Source organism: Bombus huntii, chromosome 1 (genome assembly GCF_024542735.1).
Source record: "Bombus huntii isolate Logan2020A chromosome 1, iyBomHunt1.1, whole genome shotgun sequence".
Lineage (NCBI taxonomy): Eukaryota > Metazoa > Arthropoda > Insecta > Hymenoptera > Apidae > Bombus > Bombus huntii.
Window position 1 is genome coordinate 13,952,333 of NC_066238.1, and position 27,059 is coordinate 13,979,391.

At 33.8% G+C, this 27,059-nt stretch overlaps 1 protein-coding gene across 8 annotated transcripts; it reads left to right on the top strand.

Moving 5' to 3' along the window:
• Window positions 1-182: 182 nt before the first annotated feature.
• On the top strand, window positions 183-26,570 carry LOC126869063 (anoctamin-8-like). 8 transcript variants are annotated; one of them, XM_050625211.1, is made up of 17 exons: window positions 183-375; window positions 10,495-10,580; window positions 15,583-15,743; window positions 15,863-16,139; window positions 16,702-16,890; window positions 17,572-17,757; window positions 17,908-18,060; window positions 19,470-19,605; window positions 20,187-20,242; window positions 20,982-21,056; window positions 21,763-22,074; window positions 22,808-22,822; window positions 23,578-23,775; window positions 23,994-24,285; window positions 25,088-25,399; window positions 25,596-25,863; window positions 25,959-26,570. In XM_050625211.1, exons 1-17 carry the CDS (start codon window positions 183-185, stop codon window positions 26,440-26,442), a joined length of 3,393 nt encoding a protein of 1,130 aa, XP_050481168.1. In that variant the 3' UTR covers window positions 26,443-26,570. The 8 variants fall into 8 exon arrangements, with proteins under 8 accessions (XP_050481168.1, XP_050481187.1, XP_050481196.1 ...); XM_050625230.1 differs by having other exon boundaries at window positions 25,109-25,399; XM_050625239.1 differs by having other exon boundaries at window positions 25,112-25,399.
• Window positions 26,571-27,059: the final 489 nt, after the last annotated feature.

Consider the following 27,059-nt stretch of genomic DNA (forward strand, 5'->3'; position numbering starts at 1 on the left):
AAATTGCCCCATGGTAATCCGTCGCAAGAGTGGCGCCACTATGCGGCCAGTGCCGCGAAACGATGCAACGGAGACGAAGGGCGAAGAGAGTTCGCGAATAGAGGGTGCATAGAGGGAGCGAGTTCAGTTCAGGCGCAAAGGTCCTCGGTTAAGGACGCGACGGTCCTGCTAATCGGGACACTATGCCAGGCGGCGAGGGGTCCCCGATCAATCTCCTCGACCACCGTACATCGACCACCTCCGGCGAGTGCGCGAACAGTGACGAAGATGAGAGGACGACGGGCACCGCTTCCAGCACGATGACGACCGTCCTCGCGGGCGACGGTCTTAGACGGAGGAAGGTCATACACGCGGCCAAAGAAACCTTCGACAAGGGTGAGTTTTAATAAATCTCCTCCATTTGTAGTACTACTGATCCCAAACTCATAAATTATCTTGTCATTCCTTATGTTTGATTTTTCATCAAACAGACATAATGTGGTATAATTCGTTCGGCGTAACGATAGTACATGCATTCATGTGAATATGAATAATTCGTAGCGATAGTTAGTACATATTCTCAGTGATAAACACCAAATGCAACCGATCTAGTAACCGACAGAACCTAACGACTATACAGTCGAATTTGGTCGTATTATTGGACGACATCTAGACATACAATACATCGATATTCGGACCGTTATTCTTTGCCCCTGCGAATATACGTTTCAGTCAGAAAACATAAGAAAGAGTATATTCGCTGTCCGCAGTGCGCGCAGTCACGGATGCTATCTCAGCGGCGTTGGTGCGCGCGTTCTCAATGCCGCGCCGTTGTAAATACATGGGGCTGTGTATGTACAGAAGGTAGATGGGTTTCGTTACGAAAGCTCGCGCAATAATCGCGATGTGGGGAAGTATTAAATCACTGTCAATGATTTTCGTGGTTGCTTATTTTCATCCACGAATCGATTCACCTTCTGAACCAAAAATGGTTCGTACACACGCCCACCCGGTCATCCCCTTCTTCTTAGCCCGCGAGCCCCCTCTGAATTCAGCTTATCCCCCTTTGCACCCAACTCCACTCGGCTGCGTACGCAGGTCTTGATTCGCGGTTCTTTCACAACCAATTTGTTTATATTATAGGTGAATATATTATCATATTCTTTAGAATGACGTTAAAACAGAATTGGAATATAATTGTCCTCTGAATGTTGGATTCTTGAAATATATTTACAAATCATTGGTAGTTTATTTTGAAACATCATAGAAAAACAGCTGAGAAAAAGATGAAGAACCTATATAAATATGGTACATCGTATACATATGTACCTCTGAAAAATTCATGTAATTAAAACTTTCCACAGTTTTTGAAGTACTTAAGAACTTTCCTATTTCAAAACTTTAAATGAACCAATTGCTTTGGAAGTACTGTATTATTTCAAGGATTCATCTATGAATCATAGATTCTACTCTTTTTGCCACTAAAAATCTTAGGAATAACGCAAAACTTAGAAAATCACCTTTTGGCTGTATTTTCAGTGCAAGTAATCGCCGTGTGTCGCCTCTCCTCGTGTCGACTCTTCGAGATCTAGATAGCGAAGTGGGGGTTAGACCAATAGAGTAGGGGCCGGTAATCGCGTGCAAGCTGACGAGAGAGCGCATTATCGCCTAAGGGCATTGCATTTTCGAGCAAATTTCAGCGATACCAGTGTGGTTTAATCGGAATTCAAACGTCGTATCTCGCATCAATGCTAGTGTTCGAACGGTCGAGTTTCTTCACCCTGTGACCGTCAGGATACGATCGGTCATGATTTGACCTTTAAAGCGAATAATCCATTTTATATCGTGCTTTTTTCCTTTGCATTTCTAGAAATAGCTGAGGTTCGACTACATATTTGTTCAAATGGTCTTGGGCCAAAATGATGTTAGTATTTAAAAATTTCTTTTGAATCATTTCTCAGAGGATTTAAGATAGGAATTATCTAATTATGGAAGAGCAGCTAAATCCACAAAGGAATTTTATTAGATTTGATCATGCTACTCCACAAAATTTCGCTGAAACGGATACTCCATATCTAAACGTGATAACTCGGCTCTCTGTGGCTTTATCTTCTACGCCATGTCAGAAGTAATTGGATCCATCTATTTAAACGACTTTGTTCGGGGAAACCGTATTTACATTTCCTTTGTGAATTATTCTATGAATTATTTTCAATAATATTGTTTTGCTATGAAATTTAAAAAAAAAATGACTCTAATGAGTTATTTCATTTTTGTCAGAAATTAATTATATCATATTTATTAAAATCTAATCTGTATTAAAACATAGAAAATTTTCAATAAAGACTATTAATAATCCGATTTGTGATCTAGAAAATATAAAAAATTTCTAAAGGAATCCCTAAAAACCCGCAGTGTTGATTACCAAGCATCATCGAGGGGTAAATTAAAATTAAAGAACATGCCACAAAAGCATACCGTGTAAACCCTACTCTAGTTCTCACCATGAATCGCGTGAACGCAAACATTACGTGATTCTAAAAATCCGTGCAACACCAAGAGACCTCGTTTCTATAGCGGTAATTGTGCATTTTCATTTACGTTCGCATTTTCGATACCGGTAATCCGGCGAATGTAATTTTATGCGGCGTTGATAATCTCCACGGGACGAATACGTTCGATCATCTCATCGATGCACGACTACCTCGCGCCACAATGTGGCTATATTATTATTGCAGAGCGATATGCATAGTAGATGAAATTACCTGATTTAGTGGGATTTATTTCAATGATATACTCTACTTTAAATATTATGAAGTTTAAAATATGATTATATTAAATTAATTAATATTTTTTGAGGTTATGATCAGTTTTTAGGTTTGATAGTTTTTAAGATTTAATATGTTTGATCTTAAATTTTCATGATTTTGACAATTAATGTGGATACTAGCTTTTCTTGTATTGATTAATAAAAACAGAACATTTCTAATAAGAACAGAACAGCAAAATTTTATACACTATCACGTATAAACTGTAGTTAGAATTGTTAAATCCATTTTTGCAAACGATACCAGAAATATTAAAAAAAATGTATTGCAAAACAAGAGATCATTTTAATATTTATAGCTTTTCCCCTACATAAAAAGTCGCGATTGAAACTTGAATGGCGGTTCTTTTCACACGTTATATCTCAGCATGCAGCCTCTCCATTCTATATAAACGGCTCGTTATGCACTGAGGAAGGTCACTGTACTAAAATTATTTCCCTCAAATTCTCTGCATTTTTAAAAAAACCTCCTTCACTAAGGTTAACTTTCTCAGCAACGACCACACATTTTCTAAACGATTAAACAATTTCATCATCTTGCTTTTATAAAAATCGTGGGTTTTAGAATTAAAAAATTCATAGAACATACATTTCATATATGTTATTGAAAATTGTTTACAGTGTAGTAATTTCACAATAATAAAACTGTATAGTTGCATTAAAAAATATATGTTGATATCGAAATTTTTATAGATAATAGTGTAGAAAACAAAGTCAAATATTCTATCAAGTTTCTCTCATTAAATCAAACAACTTTTACACTAAAATATTTCCTCATAATAGTTGAAGAAGCAATCTTTACGTGTTGCATGAAACATATGGCCTTGAATAAGATTTGAACTCCTCATATTGCTGAAAATGTCTCAAATTACGTGTTTTTACCCTCGAAACGTGCAAACTTTAACTCCTGATAGTTATATCAGTTTCACCGATTATGTGTAGCCTTTTAAGAAAACTATCCTTTTCAGGGTCACCCTGTACATATACCGGGCTGTGAAATGGTGGTATGAAGTGTAACTGTATATACTTGAGCGTGACGTAAGAGAGTGCTCCATCCCCTCTATTACCTACCAAAATGAGGCGCGTGAACAGTCCTGAAACGACTCCTATCGTCAATACATGAAATGGCGATTTCTAAAGACGCTTAAGTGATTTTTGAGTGTTTGAATCATCAATTAGTAATAGGCCGACACAATCATATTCTTCGATATTTTATTTTCATATCATTCGACATGTTTCATGTGTTTTACATCCTTTGAATGGTTGATCTGGTTCTTCTAAGATAATATTTTCATTACATTATTAAAATTAGTATTACATAAAAAGGTAGGAATTATATATACTAAAAAAATAAGATAGTGATTAAATAAAAATGGTTTAACATTTTAAGTAATAATAATGTTAATAAATTGATTTATTAGAAATTAGAAACTTAGATATGTTTTTAGAAAGTTATATTATTCGTATCATTTTTCAATGTCTTTCAAATGGTGAATTAAATAATTTTTTATTAAAAATAAAGAATTACATATTAAAGTTACATATGTAATTCTCTCTAAGCGAAATTAACGTAAGTCGATTAACAGGAATTAATTAGGTGGGTTAAGTTAAACAGAATACGACGCTATTTAGGGTCACGAACGCGAAGCCATACGACGAAAAGACACGTACAGTGTAGCTTAAAAAGCACGTGCCACTGATGCTACCAACGCATGGAACGCAAAGAAATGGGATGATCGATACACCAGTCATAAAGTGCCACACGTTTGACATCGATTTGCTTTAAAAGACACGTAACGTTCATGTCATATCTCGTAAAGTATACGAACTAAGTATGCTGAAAAAGATAGTAATAAAGTTCTAAAAATTACTCTGTATATAGTATATGGAGTTACTTCTACGTGCAATTTTCATATAAAAATATCAAATGTGTATGTGTGTGATAAATTATATCATTTTAGAATATATAATTTTGTATTACATTATATGAAATGATAAAGTTTTATTGTCACCCGATATCTACATACTTAAATAGTAAATACTACTATTCCAGAATATTATTCTATGCTGCCGTTTAGTATGTATACATACATACATATCGAGTTAATTTCAAAACAACTTCGATCTCTAAATGCGTTGACTAATAAATCCTACAATTCCAAAATATTGTTCCACGCCCCGTATCTGGTAACAAAACTTTAGAGCCATCGAGTATAGTAATTTAACATCGAATGACAAACTCTATGACTTCAAAATGTCATCATACGCAGTATACATATAACAAGTTCTCGACCAATCTTTGCAACTATACTCTATAGTATACTATATAGTATAGTATAGTAGCTCACAAAAATATTTGGACACTTACCATAGAAAATTTTTTCCTTACTGCGTTTCATTATAGTGCTAAAGAAATTTTAAAACGTGTCGAACAACGTATATGTTTTAATACATATATATATGCATATATACGTATAGTCCTATACCTAAGTAAGTAGAAATAAGTATCAATGAAGTTTCGTTAAATACAACTTACTTGCACAAAAATATGAGAATTAATTTCAATTACTGAATAAATGCTCTATATACTATACAGATACGTAATAAATAAAATTACCATTATTAATATAAATAAAAATAAATAAAATTATTATATATATAATATTCATACTAATTCGATTAAACTTCATTGATACCTACTTCCTTATATAACTTATCTTTGTCTCCGACTATATCTCATGTTCATTTCGAAATAACTAATATAACATTATAATAACATTTGTAAATTTTCCTTTTATACGCTTTAAGACGTTAAAATTTCAAGGGAGTCAAAAGTAATCTTCATAGAGTATGACACAAATCTCTCTGAAATTTACGATTTACAATGCCGAGGTATAGACTAATCTACCAAAACCGTGATTTTTCAAGGACGATAATCTAGAATCTCTATGGAACTTTGTCTAAAACTTTCAACTTATTTTGTGCATCATTAACGATTCTCTTAGAATCGCGGCTTCAGTTAAAACTTAACGGTTCTACATATCTTCTTAATGATTTGGTAAACATTTTTAAAAATTCTGATGAGTCTGTCGGTGCACGTATTTTACTTCCACTACCTTATTTTTGTCCCTGACTATATTCATAAACATTTCCTGTGTTAAGTGTTCGAATATTTTCATAAATCACTGTCCTTCCTTTTAACCGTTCCTAAAGAAATCTTTCTAACTTTCGAAAGCAACGCTCGTTTCTACGATATTCCGTCTCTGGATGTTCGAAAGGTTTTAACTGATACTTTTCTCCTCCGTGGAAACCAAGGCAACCGTCACCGTGCTTCTAGAAGATAGTGTGTTCAGAGACGTGTACATAATATCACGCAACACTTGAGAGAACAGGCTATAGGCGAAATACGGTCGATTTAATAGACTGGAACTATTGTATGAGATGTAAAATGTTGAAAGCATACAAGTCTCTATACCTTGCAAGATAACATTTTATCAATTTGACCAGAGTTACGGGTTTATTCGTTTCTTAAATTTATACATAATTGCGGTCTTGAGATGACAGGATCTCGAACAAAACTCGATTAATTATTGTAGCAGCCACTCAACTGAATAGCGCAGTATAAAGTCTAGAGTACTGTAAAGATTAGGGCTATAGAGTCGTGTATAATTTGATGAATAAATTCATGTCTATAGTGGACGAGGAAAGCATTTGAACATATATTTATTTTTCTCGATAATTATTTAGCGTGTAAATCTATTAGATGTAATGGAGCGTTTAATATTCAATAGATTTATTTAACAAGCGAAAAAGCCATTAATATATTTTGTACGGTTTCCATTAGATATCAGGCATTTTTACTTGTAACTTGGAATACTTTGATTTTACAAAGCATGTGAAAAATTGTATATATGTAGTCAACACAAGGAAAGATAAATGTATTATTATGATACATATAAAAATTCATATTTACGTACATGCTTTAGAAAAATTGTCTTTTTAAGTTTGCACTTAAAGCTTGACTGTTCTATGTGCTTTCTATTTATTAGAACAAAATAGTATATCAGGCATACATAGTATCATATAAATGTTTATGAATTTCTTAATAATTAATAACAATTGAGCCAATTGTTAGCATTAATAGTTACTTAATATAAGAATATAAAAATATACTAAAAGTAAAGTTACTGTGTTTGTTATTTATATATGAAGATAAAAGTGGGAAAGGTTGCTTATTCTTCTGTCGCCTACCTGAAGTTCGATAACGTAATAATATTCATGTTAACCATTGTATTCAATAATCTCGCAATGATTATTTATTATTATTTTAATAATTCAATGACGATTTTTTAACATTATTACGTATTACTTCATGTATCTATCACCTAATAGATCTCACATTACTTTTTACAAGATGACATTCCATTTTGTAGAATATATAAGAAGTTTCAGTAAAATCTTATTATAAATAGATCTTATGTACGATATTTACAAAAATAAAAAGATGGTGCATTAAATTCTTCGATTTTATTCTGCTATAATTTTAATGTCGTTCAATCAAACTTTGTCCACCGCAGTTAAACGGTCATAAAAGTTAAAAGCATAATAGGAATATAAAAATCATAATAACCGCACTAAAAACATATCATGGCTAATTTAAGATAATTTTGTGGAGAAATAAAATCAGTGAAATCGTTATTGGTCGTATGATAGAGATATGACCCATTTTGATTGGTAATAGTCCAAAAATATACTTATTTTATCTCACATTTACTCTTCGTTGATGTTCGTGCAATTTATAGGAGAAACTTTGCCAGAAATTCTTGAATTCAATTTACTTTCGTTAATATTCTATTACGTTCTATAATGGTAGTAATATAAAAAGAATAAAAGATGAATTACTAATATACAGTGGTAGTTAAATATTAATAATTTAATTTTTTACTGCAATTTAATTGTTAGATAAAGATATTTTTTTGTTTTTGTTATATTTCACCTTTATTACCTTAAACAAATAAATCTCCATATGAAATAACTTCTTATACAAATTATATACAATTTGAATTTTAAATAGAAATTAACTTACAAAAAAAAAAGAGGAAATCAGAATTACTTTGAAAAAAGGGTACATTTTGTTTTAACGGAAATATACCTTTTGCGCAATCCAGCGCAGAGTAAAACAAATGCTAGTGTGTTATTCGATTCTACAAAAAATTAATACCACCGTTCTTTCCATCGATGGTAAAGCAAGTAACACACAAAGAACAATAAAAATCGAATTCCCCTTTGGAATTTCCGCTTCCTACACCGTGAGCACCTCTGCAACGTCGTTTATCACCGGAAGAACGAGTAGAACGTTAAAAAGGGAAAAAGGAAACTTTTCGTGTTCGTACCGCGTGTTGAACGTGCAAAATGATGTTCTAACGAACAAAATACAGTGCATTATACAACGAGCTCCGCCAGCTCGGAAAATGCAATTTTCCATAGAGATGGATAACGGAGGGTGGAACTCTTAACTTTCAGAATACAAACCATACGGAAATTTGTGTCCAGGTCTTTCCTGACAATGTTGCAGAATCTTACAAAATTTATATTTCTCATTAATATATTTATATCTATATATAATAAAATATTAATAAAATAAGAAACATCATATATAAATATAATGTATTATATAATATAATAATATATTTTTTATATTAGACTTTGGATGAATGTTAATGTTCTTAATTGGGGGAAATACCTTCGTCTATATTTCTCTCATTCAGGGAAAGAAATAGATATTATATATTTAGTACAAAAATAGTAGTCACATCATTTAACTTTCTATAAAATTAAACAATAGTCCAATTACCTAATTTTCTATAAAAAGAAAAATAACTAATTCTAAATTTCAGACGAAATTTCGGGAAGATTCAGTTTTACATAGATTGAAACAAACATAATTCCTGCATCCGATGAAGCTACGATATCACAGCGGTCGCTGAGCAATTTCCTGATTCGTAACCGTTGGCCAGAAAATTACCTTCGGCACGGTAGCGTGAAATTCTTTTTATTGCGGTCTCGCGATAGAAGCTGGTTGCGAGGAAGTTTTTAAATCGCCATTAATACAACGTGTCCTTGGGAGGTTTGATAGAAAACGTGGATTAAAAGCATTTCTTAATCTTATTTATTGAAAAAGAAAACGGATCATATAATAATGTCGCACTATTTTTTAACAATTGTCTATCTTTAAATTCGTTTAAAAGATTCATCTTCTTAAAACGTTTGATAAGTTTGATTAAAAAATACCAGGATTGAAAACGTTTTTCAAGTTACTTAGTGAAGAGGCAAAAAGATGACAATACTGTCATGCTATTTGTTGGTGTTATATATATTTTTTTCCTTTGTTGTTGTTATATATTTATAGTTGTCCATTTTTAAGTCTGTTAAAAAAATTAATATTTTTAAGAGTAACAAATTTTTCAATTTCGGGAAATTTTTTAAAATTGGACTCATCTATAAGAATTTCAAGAAATGAACGATAATCCAACAAATGATAGAGTTTTAATAATTCAAAAGGTAGCGTTGTACATTGCGGAGGAATTTGATTGGACAAGGAAAGAAATTTATTAATGATCTCGCAACGCATTAACTGGCCTAAATTTAATTTATTATCGAACAAAGGGAGCTCACATATTTTACAGCCGTTCCACGTAGTTGTATCTTCTTTCTTCTGTTTTCTTATTTGTGGTTCAGCCACAGTTTGAACGTCCTCCAATATAACGACCCTATGCTCTGTTCCTCGTATTCTATAAAAGGAAACGGGTGACTGAAAATTGAAATAAGTATTATCGTTATACGAAAAAGGCAGCTCAAGTATTTCGTTAATGATCAACGCTGAATTGTCTGCGACTTGCTTCGAATTCGTTAAAAATTCTCAGTGCTTCGCTTTGATACTCGACGATCTTTCCAATTCTTTATCTTCGAGTTAATTATGTCTGCCGAGTATGTCTCCAGAAAAAAGAGCTCTGCTTCTTCATTACATTAAAGAAAAAGATGTGCTGTATAAGACACATAAAATGTGATAATTGAATATTTTCGAATGGCATAAGAAAATGAAAATAAAATTTTGTATAGAAAAATTGTATAAGTAATTTATAATATAGCTATGGCTATATATATTCCATATATCATTATAAATATATGTTACTACACGCGTAAACGATCTGTGACCCTAAATTCATCTACATATGTATATCAGTCGATGTTAACAAACATCGCTTCAATTCATAACCTCACAATATCTGTTCCACCAGTAGTACGTTTTCGAATATACATTACCTCTTTAAAATAGATAAAATCGATAAATCAACAACAATCAGAAATTCAGATTCAATTCATTTACATATTATTGTTTAATCGAAGAAGAGGACTGTTAGACTGGTTAGGCGAATTACAGCTCGGGGGCCGCTTCCACGTCTCGTTATATGGATCGTCGCGTTTCCATCAATTACGCGAGCTATTAAACCCCGCAATTTGCCGCTTTATTAAGGAAACCCGCGTTCTCGCTTCATCACGTTCACGGAAAATTAATCCTTGGAAAAATAACACGACGCTAACGATGTGTCTCGTTAGGAGACACCAGGTCTGGCATGGATCGATATTTAATAACAACACGTCGTTTCCATTTTCCTTTTCTTTTGCAGCATCCCGTCTACTCAGGCGGAAGATACCATGCACAGGCCACTTGATGACCCCCCGCCGCCTATGGATACAGAAGGTTCCAACTCAAGTACGTTTTCGAATCATTACATACTTCTATTATGTACCACTGTAGTCTCGTTATGCCCTCTATTTATCATTTCCTTAAAAAGGTTACTACAAATTATGAAAAATATTTTAATAAGTTTATTATTTAATATTATTACTTTTTCATTTTTGGATAGCTTAGTGTTTCTGCACTTTGTTACATATATGATGGCTTTTACACATTTATAGAATTCTGTATAATATGTCAAATAGTATATGTATTCGTTATGTATATTTGCAATGTATCTGTTACACATCAATTTCAAGTTTGAAGTTAACCAAATTCAACACAATCAGTGCTTTGGCAAACCTCTCTAAATATCTCCTTATATTATCAACTATTACAAATATTTATTATTTGGTGAAAAAAATGTTGACATTTAATATACGTAATTTTAAACATTAGAAGAGGTTAAGTTTGCTTTTATATATTCAAGAAGGGAAAAAACGAAAATGCTTTAAAAGAAACACCTAGTACATACCACAAGGCCTTTTTTTTCTTCGTCTCTTTTTTCATGTATAATGATAGAACAATTTTTCACTGTTATCGTAAACGATTACCATGATTGAAAAAAATTCCAGCATTCGCTGTAACACATGTTCGACAAATATAACCCCTAATTACTCGACCATTGTCCGAATTGAATTATCCGTGACGAAGCAAGAAGCCAGTGGTGAGAACGTGTGCAAAAACATTCCAACTTAATTCTACGCCCGAGCACACCGGATCCTTATATGCATCTGAATGGCTCATCTATCACCATATTCCTGACCAATTGAAATCAATACACGACGAGCACAGGGAATCCATCGTGTACAGTGTACGGTATCCACGTGACGTACAAACAAATTTTGTTGCACACATCCTCGTTATTCTACGTTACTATGTACCCGGTTTATAATTGGGATTGGCTTTCTTGTTTACGGAAACGCGTTCTACGGCTATTGATTTTATCGTTATTGATCAAACGATTGCGTGTAGGGGCGGACGGAGCTTAGGAATGACGTGCAAATCCTAAATCATCAATTTATAATTAGTAAACTAGTATCAGGGCTGTCTAATATAATGATGTAATAACCAATTAATAATATTAGGAAATTAGCGAGTTATTGGCATAATCGAACAATTTATGTATAATTTGTAAAATTTGCTTGTAAAATTTTATTATTATCAAATTTCATACAACTATTTTATCTATTATTGTAAATAAAATATGTACATCCACGTACTATAAAACAACTATTAGAACTATGATTCGATACGAATTCGCACTACAGTCATGCAAGAAGTTGACGCGTCAGCCATCTAGAGAGGAATCTCAAGAATATCGTTAACAGGGGTGTAGGAATGAAAAGAATTGAGAGAGGTGGCGTTAGCGAATAAAATGGCCAACCAGTGAAATTGATTCCCCTACGATATGTTTCCAATTCTATCCTTTTCACATTATTGTTATACATTTGTAGCTCTTTATTTACTTATTCTACGTCGATACATTTCTATATTCTAAAATTTTCGTATTTTTATGTTCGCATACATTTTCGGGCAACTTTTCTATTCGTGATACGACGCATTATAGTTGTGCCGATATGTCGATAATACCGACATCGGAACTGCAATTTGGCGAGATCATCATTGTGTATGCCATCACAATCGTCTGTTTGGTAGAAAAGTTTCGAAACAAATAAACTCCTGTCAACCGGTCAAACAAACTGTTTGATGATGTTGTTAGAAGTTGCTCTTCGAAAGGAAATTGTAACGAGAGGTTTCAAGCCTGCCACTTATTCAAAGCTTGTTACGTGCTTTTATTAAGAGGTCTGCTATTTCTTTTACTATGTATAGTAGCTCACAAGAGTATTCTAGCACTTACAATAGGAAACTTTTATGTATATATTGTATGTGTTGTAGAAAATATTTTGAAATCTCATTAGCATCATAGCGAGATAAGGCTGTTATGATTATATTAATAAAGCTCGAATATAATGTGAAAATGTTTATATATAGAAGTCACAAAATGTATCAAAGTAATTAAATAATTAGTCATTCATTACATTAATAAGGTACAATATCGATTAAAAAATTAAAACTTACTAACAAACGAATTAAATATATAGCGTTTAGTAAAAAGATTAGTATATGTTATGATAGCTTAAGCTGTAATAAATGTTAAAGATGGTCCTAGTGAATATCGAGGCTTATTAATGAAATCTCTAAAATATGTACTTACACTAAATATCTTATATGTTTTATAGAATTTTGTAATACCCAAAAATATCTTAATGAAGTTTGAGAATTATTTTACACATATTCTTAATTCTAGATTTAATTCTAGAGGTAATTTTCATGTAAATTATCAAATAGTGAATTGTATAATTTTAGAATATAATTCTGTACGTTACATATAGTTATTATAGTCGAATCTCATTACACTGTTAGAGACATTCCACAGTGTTTCATATCATGCACATAGTATATTCATGAAAGATTTCTATATATAAACATTCATGAGCTGCTCTAGGTATATGACACAGAATATGATGTAACGAGGTCGTAAGATCGGTCAGTAGTCAAAGCATTCATATTTCGGATATCGGGACAAAGAAAATGACAAGAACAGTAGTGGATAAGGAATTTAAACCTCGACGGAGGCCATATGTATATCTATACATACAAAGAAAGCTTTAATATAATGTCATTTTATATCCATTTTGTAGGATAAATTTATATTTATGTTACTATTTCTTTTTCCCTACTTCCATTTAAAATATTTATATTTATATCGCAATTTGTTGAATAGTGATTAACATTTGCAGTTTTTCTACTTTGATATAGACATATATCTATATAGAAATGTAGACCCTATAGTTTAATTCTTCAATTTCAGATTATCACGATTAAAATTATTTGTGTAAAGTTGATACGACGTGGATACAAATATTTAAAAAGAAAACAGGTTCACATTAAAATACTCACGGAGGATGTCTGCGTAATATGAAAAAAGGTAAAACATGTAAAAATTTAAATACATAAGGGCTCTAAAAATATACAAAATATGAAAGATGTAGTAAAACAGTAATAACGAGGGAAGAAAGTGAAAGCAAAACCCATGAAACTTGTATTACCCCTCGTTCTAACGAATAATTCATCGAAACGGAGGCAGGAGATCGATAAGTTAAAGTGTGTATAAGACACGAACGAAAAAATACAAAACTAACGTGCAAACAATTATTCACATCAGTAAATTAACGCAAAGAGCATCAAGATCTTTAAAGCGTGCTTTATCAATGTTAAACATATATACAGGATGTTCGCTGTGGTAAATTTCAATGATATTCATTAAAATGAATACATAATTTTATGAATGAAACTTTCTCGTTTGCCCGTGTTTATTCATAAAGTATTTTTATTTATCTTAAAATTATACTTTTTAAAACAATATTACTTTTTTAATCGGATATGCTTTTTCTGAATTAGTTTTCTTGGGAAAATCTGATCAAACAGTGTCATGTGCAGAAAAATGACTTCACCTAACTGTATTTCGACCAATCAAACGATCAAAGAGCGATGAAAAAATCCATCCTGTGTAACAACGTTGCAGAAGGGTTAGGTTGAGGTTAGGTTGCAGAGGATTAAACGCATCTCCGCGTTCTTTTTGGATCTACGTGCTGCTCACTGGTCGTCAGTTAATTTAATATAAGGTGACCTTTTAAGAAGCGTCATCTTTATCCCCGTAACGATGGTAGTTCCGATGAGATATCCTAAGACATGCCCACGCACGGTTTCTATTCTTTGTTACGTAACTTTTTCCATATACCGTCCGATACCAGCCATCATTTGCGTTCCGGAAGTTCAGCCTCCTCTGTGAGATTTTTTATTTGACTCACGTAGAAAAGTTGGCTTTATTAGCTGTTTTCCTTTTTTACGCATAATGTGGTAGAAAATTGAAAATCGTCGGAGGACTTTTTTAGCGAAGAAATATAATAGATAGGAAGAGGCATTGGAAGGAGGAAAATGGAGGTATTCTTTTCCACTTTACAATTTCATTGTTCAATATTTTATGCTAAATGCAGAAGTTTTAACTTCTGTGAGAGACCGATATTACAGTACTACTCATAATATAGTGGCTCAAAATTACAATTAAAGTTACATCAAAAGTTAATTGTAAACTCTGAAGTCTTTTTCTTCTTAGTTCCCTCTTAAACTACAATCTAATTAGCGTTGTCAATATGTAGCGTAAGTTCTAGTTAGCACATCAATTATAAATTAAATCTTCGTAACAAAATAACGTTAAAGTCTTTGTACTTGTTTGGCTACGCTCCATGATTCGTCACTGCCATCTAGTGTCATATTCTCATACACTGCTCTTTATGTAGTAAATATTAGCAATTTCTGAGAAAGAAGGATTTCTTTTAATTCCAACAGAGTAGATAATACGGATAATAGAAGTGGATTTCGACGGCGGTATTAGGTCAGACATGGCATCAGGATATCTTCGCACGTAGATTGTCAATATCAAGCAATCTGCTGCCGTTTGGAAGACGGCCAGGGCAAACGACTTTACTCCCTGTGCCAGACCACATGTATAATTCGTCTACGATTCCATAGGGAAATAAGTGTACCTTGTCCAGCGATAAGTACGAAATAACGTCATGGTTCTGATTTGTGGACATTCGAGTGTATCTTATTTCTTACGAGAAACCTGATTATTTCGATAATATGGAGATATGGAATAAAATGAGTAAACTGGTAAAATAGAACAACTTAACAAAGACAAACAACTTAAAAAAGAATCCTAGAAGCGCGAGAAATTTTGCAACTTAACAAAACTCTACGAAATTAAAGAGTTCTAAAAATTGAAGTATTTGAATCCCAAGAAACTAAAAAATAGAAATCCAGGAATTTAAGAACTCTAAGAACTCTAAAACTAAAAATTCATAAAGATTTGTTGTAATCGATATTCGCCAAATATGAATGATCAATTGTACAGGAATGCGACGTCGTGATGATGTTTCCAAGCGGAGCAAGCGATGAAACTCTGATGTGGCTCCTAGGCCGTCTTCGGGCGGGAACCCCGGGCCTAGTGGTGCATGTGCGACATCATACTTCGTCAGACACTTATGGCTTTTATTTAACAGCTCCCTTTAGTGTGTATGTATATTTCTTATATATTGTAAGTTATAATCATTATATTCTATTGATTATATGAAATCTCAGGAACCAAACTGATTTGATTAAAAAGATTGAAAATGATACTTATTTATTCATAGACTATTGAAAGCTGCCGAAGAGGTGCATTTACCAAAGACTTTACGTCAAGAATTCGGTGGAGGATTGAAAGAATTCGTAGGTTCTGAATCGAGCTGTTTCGAAGGCAGCGACGACGAATCTCGATTCTTCACTACTCAGGAAAGGCAATCGCTGGTCCTGCACCTGCTGCATACTCTTAGGGCGGGTCCGCAGGATCTTCACAGTCTATCCGGTCTTAAGATGGTGGAAGGTCAAGCAATTATTCCAAAATGCCTTTCTGCTGGGATTATATCCCAGGTTAGTGTTATTCGCTAAACGATCTTTGATCTGCAAATGCAGAATGGTATAAGTTCCTTTAAGAATTCTTATGAATAATCAAAATGTCTTACTTAAATTGAATCTATAAGAATTCTTAAAGAAATTTATATTATTCTGAGAAATTATTAATTATTACTAATTGTTGATAAGTTTGTGACGGATGAAAAGAGAGGTATGCGTTTCGTCCCGGGACTACCGGTGGACTCGTTAGTAAGGCTATACCCGGTAGTCCCTGCCTTAGACGTAGAGGGAGTCTCGTTAGGTGCGGTATTTGTATCAATCGCCCGTATATTCGACCGCTAGCGAGATAGACAGACTCGTTGTCGTCGTAGCCCTCTAGTGTTGGCGGTTGGTACCAGTGGATCGCCCGGGAGGTGTTGCGCCGCGTTGATGCCTCGACCTGTCGGCGTCCTGTTGGTACCGATCCGCCACAAGTTCAACTTTCTTGAAAATTTTTTAGCTTTTCATAAAAAGATTTGATTGCTTCTTTTCAACTTATAGTTGTACCTGTACTTATAAGAAGAAATATATTTTCTTCCAGGTCTTCCCTCTTCACGAATTGCCTGCGTTGGAGAAGCTGCAACGAACATGGGTTCGCGCGTTTCTTAGCCCCCAACCCTTGGACGACATTTGTAAATACTTCGGAGTCAAGATTACCATGTACTTCGCATGGCTCGGTCATTACACCACCGCTTTGATCGTTCCAGCTGCAGTGGGTGCCATATATTGGGTAAGAAAAGAAATAAATATTCCTACAGTTTACAAGTATTAATTATAACGTTTGTAGAACATGAGAATATTTTTTCCAGGTAACTATCCATAAAAGTAATTCTGTAATACCGAGCCATGAAAGTCTCAAATATTTGGCTAAGAAAACTTTCAAGAAAGCTACAAGTCAAATTTTGAATACCCAACAATTCTCATATTTTCATTTTATAATTTTCAATAATGTTAATCTTGTAACTAATAGCCTTTCTATAGAGTGTGTTCATGATTGTTTTAGCTTCTCGAAGAAGGTCGAACTCGTCCAAAGCGTTTCTACGAATAAAATTATGTTCCTTTTTTGTAACCATTTTTAACCACTTTGTCCTTAATTTCTAGTTTTACATATTCTTGCGTTTGGAATATGTAATGAGTTATGTTAAGTGAAAGTTCAAAAATCCACAGAATGCACATAATACGGAAAAATATGTGAAATATAGAAAATGTAGTATTTATTGTAATACTTACTAGATAAAACAGACTTGTGTCTGGATTCCACCTTTTCAATTATATTGACAAGGATATGAATTTGCATAAATACCTTCAGCCTAATAACGACTCAGTACAATATTGTAATATTGTAATAAGATTTTATGTAAGTGTAGTATTGCATTGTTAACGCCTATCTCGTTTTAAATTGATCTTCCAGGTCGGCATCATCGGCAGGAATCAAGCGGTGGAAGATGTAGCGTACGTTCTGTTCTCCGTCTTCAATGTAATCTGGGCCACGGTTTATCTGGAAACCTGGAAAAGAAGGGGCGCCGAATTGGCCTACAGGTGGGGTACTTTGGATCAAAGAGATGACCTACTTGTCGAGCCTAGGCCCTTGTTCACGGTAAGTTTCCTGGCGATCACTAGCGCCACTCTCGCTTTCTCTCACACCTTTTTCGCTTTTTCGCTTTAAAACACAGTTGAAGTTAGTTGTACTGAATGTAATTCCAATGCTATGATATCTTTTCCTCTTCTCTCTTTTCCGAAATTGAAGGGCACTTTGGAAACTTCAGCTGTAACAGGGAGATTGGAGCCAACATATCCTAGATGGAAGAGAAACATGTTCCGGTACTTTGTCAGCGTTCCGATTATCGCAGCGTGCTTATTCTTCGTTTTCATTGTGATGATCCTCAGCTTTCAGATACAGGTTCGAGACATTTTTTGTACTTTTACATGAACAAAAACTTATTGAATATGGAATACTTGATTAAATACATGATTTATTCGACCTATTAATATGTTTATCTGGAGTTCTTATTCAGAATAAAACTTTAAAGGAAAATGTAGAAGTTTACAATAAGATAAATCTAAACAGATCTAAATTCCTGACACATACTTTAATGTTTTTTTAGATACGTGTTATTGGAAAGAAAATTTTCTTTTGGAGTTCCTTCTAAAGAAGTTTACACAACATAAAACCATTTCTTAATTAGATATTCCTTTCAGCATACATCTGAAAAAGCATAATTTTAGTTTCACTATTATACATGTATGTGTGATATAATGTGGACTTCATAGAATAGAAATTTCATCGCTTTGCTAAAATTAAATACTTTTTGAAAACAAGGAAATCTAAAGCTAGATGACATCTCTGTTATTAACAAAAGCATACTATAAATTATAAATTGTGCGTTGTAAAAATTTATTTAAAAATAACAAATTAGATAGAATAACTTAATGCATTTTTCCCAGCTGACAAATTAAAAATTCCTTCCAACTTCTTGTTATTTGAATTCGAGTTTTAATAAATTCCTTCGAAATATTCAAGACATAAATGGAGCGATCGATGGACATTCCCAGTAATCACTGAATCTGGCAACGTGCCTGAAGTCGCGCTTGCAAACTTTTCTTACAAAATCCCATCGAGGAACAAAAAAGTCCGGGAATAATTTAGTTCTAGAGGCTGAGACGGTATTTCTACCCAACTGTCCAGGACTTGATGAGAAAAAACGCCGAATTCTTTAGCAATTAAAATCAGTTGAATAAAAGCCAAGTGCTGCACGATCAATTTGTCATTATGCCGATGAACTTTCGTTAAATTTGTTAAACTTCTTTGCGTAACGTACAAACTCCACTGCTTAATAGAATTATATTGTTTCCAGATTCTCTAAAATACATAATAATACTTTTATCAATACGCAACACTATGTTTTATAATAATGTACCGTTATCGTATGGTGTATGTTTATATAATATATTTTATCCTAAAATATATTATACATCCACCTAGTATACTTTATACAATATATTTTATCTTAATAAGCGTTTTATATTATCTGACAATATCATAAACCTCCACTTTTTGACTTTCAAATCCATAACATATTAGTGAAATTAAGAATTACCATTTTTGCATTCTCTTAATTAGAATTTTGTTTTTAGAGAAATATCATAAAAGACTAATTGATCAATACTTCTCAATTAATTGACCAGCAAGTAACAGTTTTATTGTTTTTAATATTCTGCTCTTCTACTTTTTTTTAAACAAAGCCAGATTCTCAATGTTTCACATATACCTATAAATGTACATGAAATACATTTTACAAATGATTACAGGATTGGTGGGACGCTCGTCTCGAATCGAGAGGACACGCATTCTGGTTGAGTTATGTGCCAAAAGTTCTACTGGCGGTAGTGATAGCTTTAATGGACGAAGCTTACTTCAAAGTCGCTGTATGGTTGAACGACATGGGTACGTATAGGACGTCTAGATGCGCCGTACAACGATTATGTACATTATTTTGGTTCCCATAGTATTGCTATCACTCTCATTCTCGACACGATTGATCAGCCGTGTGCGAGATGCGACATGCGAGAGTGGATGAACATTTTCTATAAAATTCTTCACATCGATTTTGTGTATCTTCACAAGACACATCTGCACGTCTAGTTTTTCTTTTCTTTTTTTCTATCAAAAGCCTATAGCATAAATACTTTTCGAATCTTTCCACGGCTTAGCTTCTTCTAGAGATTAATTCAAAACTATGTATAATCCCTGACTAACGAACATGACTTAAACAGATGTATAAAACAGAGTGTTTTTGTATCCTCTTTCGTATTATAAAAATGATATCAAACAAACGAGATACATTATATTGTAGATCTTGTTATAATTATATTCCTCTTTCTATTCCACTAATTATTTTCTCAACTTCTTCCTTTTTTGCTTTTTTAATCTTTCTTTTTCTCTCTCCTATTTTTCACTTCTTTACATACTGGAGAGCAGTCATGTTACAGTAGATAGTATTTGTGATTTTTGTGTGTTGGACGCAGAAAACTATCGGCTAGACACCGAGTACGAGAATCATCTGATCTACAAGGTGGCACTGGTAATAAAGAAGAACTCTCCATTTTCAATGATTAGAATTATTATTATTGTATGTTGTATTAGCTGTATTATTGTGTGTCCTCCTCTAACCGAATCATAGAATTTATACCAATATCTTTTTCTTTATTTTTCCTTCTTTTTTTTCTTAAAATTCAACGTTTACATTGATTGATATTGACATTGCTTCTCAACCATGGCGATTCTGGAAAACCTAATACATGTCATTATGAAACATATATCATTCAGTAATTCAAATAATGTTTTAAATATTACTGTGAAGCATGTGCATTGTTTAATGATAAAATACTCACTTATACACTTCAATTCAATCATATACATTCAGTAAAAAAAAGAAGATACAATTTTCTTTTGAGATTTCACGCTAAAGAAATATAAAAAATTAACGTTATTATTGCAATGTTAAAATTTTTCAATAAAGATAGTTTGTTCTATTCTAGACAAATTTAGAGGTGGACCATTAATTATAGTATTAAATAAAAGCTCTTCGGCTTCGATTCGATCAATTGAAAAGTAAAGGTTTGCTCTGGCTGTCTCTGTCGCTGCATGAAAACTCAATACTCTCCTAGACTACTTTCTTGCTTGCGCTTCTTCAAAACATAATTGTTTAATTGTTAGAATATGGCGTGATTTTATATACATGCACTTATATTTCGTGCATTCTAGTGTGTGTTTAATTCACCACGACAAATAGAGTATACAGAAGAGACTATGTATTTCAGTTTCAGTTTGTAAACTCCTTCCTATCGCTATTTTACATCGCCTTCTACCTACAGGATCAAGAGAGACTTAAAGAGGTAAGGATCCCTTTAATCCCGGTTTTTCCTTCTTCTTCTTCTTCTTTTTCTTCTTCTTCTTTCTTTATTCTATCGAAGTTCTTCTTCGAGAATGTCCATAGACAGAGTTTTTAGACAAACTTAGATATCGTCTCGTTTTTTCTATTACGACTTATCTATCCTTGCAAATTCTTGTCTCTGTAATTAGTATCTAGAAGATATTAGATTGTTTTTGATAGAATGCAAACAGGAAAAGTATATAATGGTTAATCATAATCACAATTTAGAAAACAGTGATTCTAAAAAATAAATAGAATAGATCAGACAAACGCTAGAACTTAAGTTCTAAATATATTTAAATGTATCTTGGAAATTTCTACTCCAAATTAAATGAAACTTCAATAGAATATAAATTCTTAATTGTGATGAACAAATAAAAAATAATAAAAATCTGATCTATGAAAAATCCTATATTCTGAAGTTTACTTTAACTCACAATTTAAACAAAAAATTCAAATGAAGGAATATAAAAATTTGTACTTAACAAATTAAAGAAGGTATAGAGAAAAGTTACAATTTTAAGAGGTCCAAAAGACCATCTGTATTCTATGTTCTAAAATTTACTCTTTGTTTATTCAAAATTAAAGAAACTAAATTATTAAAAGAGTTCGTAAGATTAAAAATATTTTTAAAAAACAATAATAAATCTTGTTGGTTATGATTTCAGCAATTAGCCGCACTACTGATAGCGCGTCAAGTGATTGGCAATTTGAAAGAGTCCGCCGTGCCGTATCTGATAGAGCAGCTGCGATTGGCTAGACTGAGTTTCGAACTTTTTGGCGCGTTGAGTCCCAGCGAGGCTAGGCCGCCACCTGGCGAGGAGGATGACGAATTACGAAAGAATACGGAGGATAAGAGCGAACGTTCCGATGGCGGGAAATCCAAACAGCCGAGAAATGTCAGCCAGGCCGAATTGGAGAGTTCTCTCTACAGAGTAGGACATCCCACTAATTCTCTACTTAGTGACGTTACGTTCAAGGTTTGAACTAGATTTAGCTAATTTCTTTCGTTTCTGATGCACTCATGCAATTGCGCACTGAACCTGATCCGCCTTGGTGAGCTTTTTAAACAAGAACTGGAATTAGACAACGAATTGAAAAACATATAATTACAGTGACTACAAAAAGTATTTGTACATATTCTTACATTCTAATGAAGCATTTTTTTACTTTGAAAATATTAATTTTTTACCTTCATATGAAAGTATTATTAAATGATATGAGATTTAACATACCTAGTCTTAATTAAGTATTATATAAATATGGTGATAAATAGAATGTATACTTTTTCTAGCTACTGTATCCCTAAAAGAATAAAATCGTTGTATATTTTTTAATTATCCTATTGTCATTGTGTATTCTTTCATTATTATATTGTAATAGATGTTTATATACTTTAGAGGTTGAATAATGAACTGTGCCAAGGTGGACACAAGTTCTTTTATTGATCACGTCATAATACTCTATTTCTCCTTTACGGTATCTTTTTAACGATCCTTCGCTTGCGTGTACAGTCATTCTTCGTTCAATTAATTTTATTTTGGGGGCAATCGAAACATTTGAAAGCGATTCTGGTGATAGAAGAAGAAGGGTAGGATTAAACGGAAGAGGTAGAGCTAATGAATGTTGTCCTGTGTCGTCTGATCGGTTCTTTTTGCAAAATTTTAATGATTTTTTTTTCCGTTTCCCACTGATTCTGTCGACAACGCACAGGTATCTACTAAAAAGGTAATGTCATCTGATCATCTTACCGTTAAATACTTCATCCTTTCGATTACCGACTGCGCTTATCATCCCATTAAACGATAAAATAGAAAGAAAGGAATGTTACATAAACTGAAATATACAGCGTCTTCTATCATTCTTTCAACTGAATCAAGCAGTGAATGTTAAAGGAATGTTCTCTATGTAATAAAGATATGTTCAATCATGTTTTACTTTTACATTTAAAAGACGCCTATCCACTCACTATATTGGGTTCAATTTTCTGCCTGATTGATTTAGAATTCTGAAGTACACTGTAAAAAGCAATAGAGTAATCAAAAGGGTGAATGGAACGACTCACAGCTTGTCACGCTAACTCCATGTTAAGCGCTGGCTTCTTATGTTTTGTTCAAAAAGCATAGTGACCCTTGCACTACCTATGCTAGATACATATATTGTTCACCTAATAGAACATTTTTCTGAATGATATCTCTTAAATTATATATGTAATTAAAAATTTTGTTGCAGGTTTCTTATCCAAAAGTATATTGTATTATATAATATTAATAATATAATAGAATGTACAAGTTGAATAATTATATATGTATTTCAGATAACAAACCTGCAACGAATTGCGCAGTAAACTTAACTAATTAATGACAGTATCACCCTATTTTAAGAGTAATGTACATGTTATAATTATAATGATAATAATAATGATAAGTTTGCCTGCAGAAGATTTTCACAAACGATTTATGCAGAAATATTTCCATTCGCAGTACGACGGAGCATTTTCAGAGCATCTAGAGATGCTGTCACAATTGGGATACGTCTGCCTGTTTTCTTCAGCCTTTCCATTGGCTGCCATGGCGGCGTTACTTGGAAATCTTCTTGAACTACGCGGCGACGCTTTCAAACTCTGCTTCGTCCTTCAAAGGCCATTTGGTCGAAGAGTTTCTAATATTGGAACTTGGCAAGTGAGTAGTAAATACATAAATAAGTAGAGCAAAATTTCATCTATAAAAGTCTCTGTAAAACCATTGTAATTATCATGGTAATTAATAAAAGTTCAATTTACCAAAAGTTATCAGAAATAAAACATACTAATAAAAAACATACCACTATCAATTGCAAAATGTTTATAGAATAATTCAATTCTTAAATAGAAGTAACAAGAAATTTTGTTATTTATTAGAATGCCATGGAAGCAATGGGCCTGGTCGCGATTTTAGTCAATTGCGCTCTAATCGGGTTAAGCGGGCAGGTGCAACGAATGTTCCCGGAGATGTCGGCCACGCAAACGATCTTGCTGATAGTCGCCCTGGAGCACATTATGTTGGGGATACGATTCATAATAATCTGCGCGATTCCGGATATTCCGCATTGGGTGGCCACGGAAATGGCCAAGGTAGAATTTTTGAGAAGAGAAGCAGTCAGAAGACTGTCGTCTACTCCGTCACCAGAACAACATCCAGCCACAGTGATAGGTAAGTAAACAGTAATATCACGTTTTTAAATGTAACGAGCTACGTAATGTAAGTCTTGTCGCAACATTCTCCTCCTTACTCCGCTTCTTCTCCAACTAGAGACAATTCTCCTGCTTACGGGACCCGATCAGTTTTGAATTCAATGCCTCGCAATGTTTTTAAAATGTTGAGGAGTTCCAAAGAATTCCAAGAACTCTGTGGAACCTGAAACAATCAAAAGATGATGAAGAAAATCTAAGAATAAAGAAAGTTCGTGGAACTTAAGAATCTCTGGAACTATGAAAGAAGTTGGAAAATTCTAAAATTTTTTAACAATTTCGAAAACTTACGGGATTCGAAGAATCTAAAAAACTTGAAGAATTCTAAAAACTTAAGGAACTTAGAGTAGATCTGAAACAACTCAAAGAGCTCAAGAAATTCTGTACATTTCTGTACATTCAAGGAATTAGAGAAACTTTGGTATTCAGAGCTCAAGGAATTCCAAGGAACTCCAGGGAATTGTAGAATTCAAAGAATTTAGGAAATTTTAGCTACTCAAAGAACTCAAGAAATCTGAAGTACAATTAAAAAACTCAAAGAACTTTAGAAACTTTGTAAATTTAAGGAATTAAAGAATTAACCTAAGATATTCCCAAAGCTCGAGGAATTCTAAGGAATTTTTAGATAAAATTTTATAAATTCTCGAGCTGACTGTATAATTTTTTATTTCTAATAACAATTATTCGCCGACTGATCGGGTAAACACGACGCCCATAATCTCTTGTCCTCCCTCCTACCATCTATTAATTTCGCTCGAACTCAGGGAGATTCGTGGTGAGTCCAGCAGACGGTGAGAGCGAAGAACAACAACTACTTTCCGACCGCACCGGAGAAGCAACATCTTCCAGTCTTCCGGATACACCGACCCTAGCGTCGTCCACCCAGACACCCAGTAGTCCCCCGACACCTAGCGCAGCATCCGTGCCAAGGATCTCAGAAACACCTTCCGCAGTCCAGACTCCTGGTAGCGCAGGCAGCAGTGACTTAAGCACCCAATTCTTGACTGAAAACACTATGGGCAGCGTTCGTGATATTCACAATTCACCTAGATGCTCTATTCCTGGTGCAGAACGAGGTTCGATAGTTTCTTCTTCTTTCTCCGCCCCTCCCCTTTATAAGAAACGCTTGATAGAAGGATGTATTATATATATTTAATGTAATATATAGTTTAGTAAGCTTATTTTTAATTTAGTAAACATGAATTTTTTGTTAAATAGATCTTTAATGTTTTCTAACTATGTAAAAAACATTTTCTTTTTATTTACGAGTAGCAAGGCGTTCAAGGGAATGGCTTCAGACTGAGCCAGAGGCATCGGGTGGAACTGACCACTACAGTCATCACTTAACAATTGGACCTCATGGAGGTGTTGATTGGGTTCGAAGATTAGGTCTCGAAGCTGGTGGTAGAAAGTCCAGCGATTCCGAGATCAGTGGAGCTGGTACGGTTAGTGGAAGCGGGGACGAGTTGACTCTTCACAGGTCCACTGATTGTATCGTCTCGAAAGATCTTGCATCCTCGTCGGACAGTGATCTTCTTAGGTAATCTTACATCTTTTATCCTGAAGTGTAAGATTAAAGAGAATATCTTATTAAAAATCTAGTGTATCAAACTATACTCATAATTCTGTTTAAAGATCTGCCCCGCCATGGACAGTGGCTCACAGAAATCAAAAGTTCCGATTCTCCCCCGAGAGAGAAAGGGAACGAGAAAAGGCAGAGAAGCAACAGTATCAGCAACATCAGCGAGAGATGCAGGATTACAAACAGCAATCGTCCTATTATGCCGAGAAAGAGAAGGACTCGAGCGGTCTTTCAGACTCAAACAAAACAATCTCAAGTCAGGAGGAGGAGAAACCATCGAAAGAGGACAGAGAAGCGAAGAAGACCAGGGTGAAACAGAGTCTGATGAAGAGAGCCAGGTCTGTGGCGATCTTCTCCTTGAAGCTGAAAGAACGGAGAGCAAGAGAGGCTGAATTGAAAGCCAAAGTGGCGGAGAAAGAAGCCAGGTGGCAACAACCACAATCGTGCGTCGGTGGCGAGCTCTCTTGCATCCCCATAGAGAAGCTTATATCCGTGGACGACATCGCAGCCATGGAATTACGCAGACTTAATCATTAGTCGCTTGACGTTTCCACTTTCGTTTTACACGCTAACGTAGAAACGTTCGTCTGCGCCAGTGATACTCGCTACGGAACGAATGTTGTATATGAATTTCGCAGAATCTCTGAGGCCATATCAACAACGTATTTAAAAAGAGAAAAGGGGTTCTGCGAATTAATCAATTTATGACCTACGTTCTTATGTAAATATCAAAGGAAAACTAGTAACGCACATAAAAGAAACAGGAAGTTAAATGAAGAACAAAAATGGGGGTAAGGACACTTGTTTATTCCTACAATGAATACTTTTTGTACATTATTTTTTGTACATTTTTGCAAAAATCACTCTTCTCTGTTTACCACTTGAATATGGAACTAATATCAATGGAAATTTTCAATATCATTGTTGAACGAAAACTTGCTCAATTTGGAGGATAATGCTACTCACTGTTTTATCATTCTGGACTGTAATGTTGACAACGATGACGCTGAACTACTATGTACTCAAGCGAGCATTTAATGCAAATGGTTTCAAAGCTTCGAGTATTGACTTTATTTATGTTTTCCAATAGAGAAAGCTCATTTTCTTAAAAATTTTGATTCATTAATATAACAAGATTTCGAGTGAGTATCATT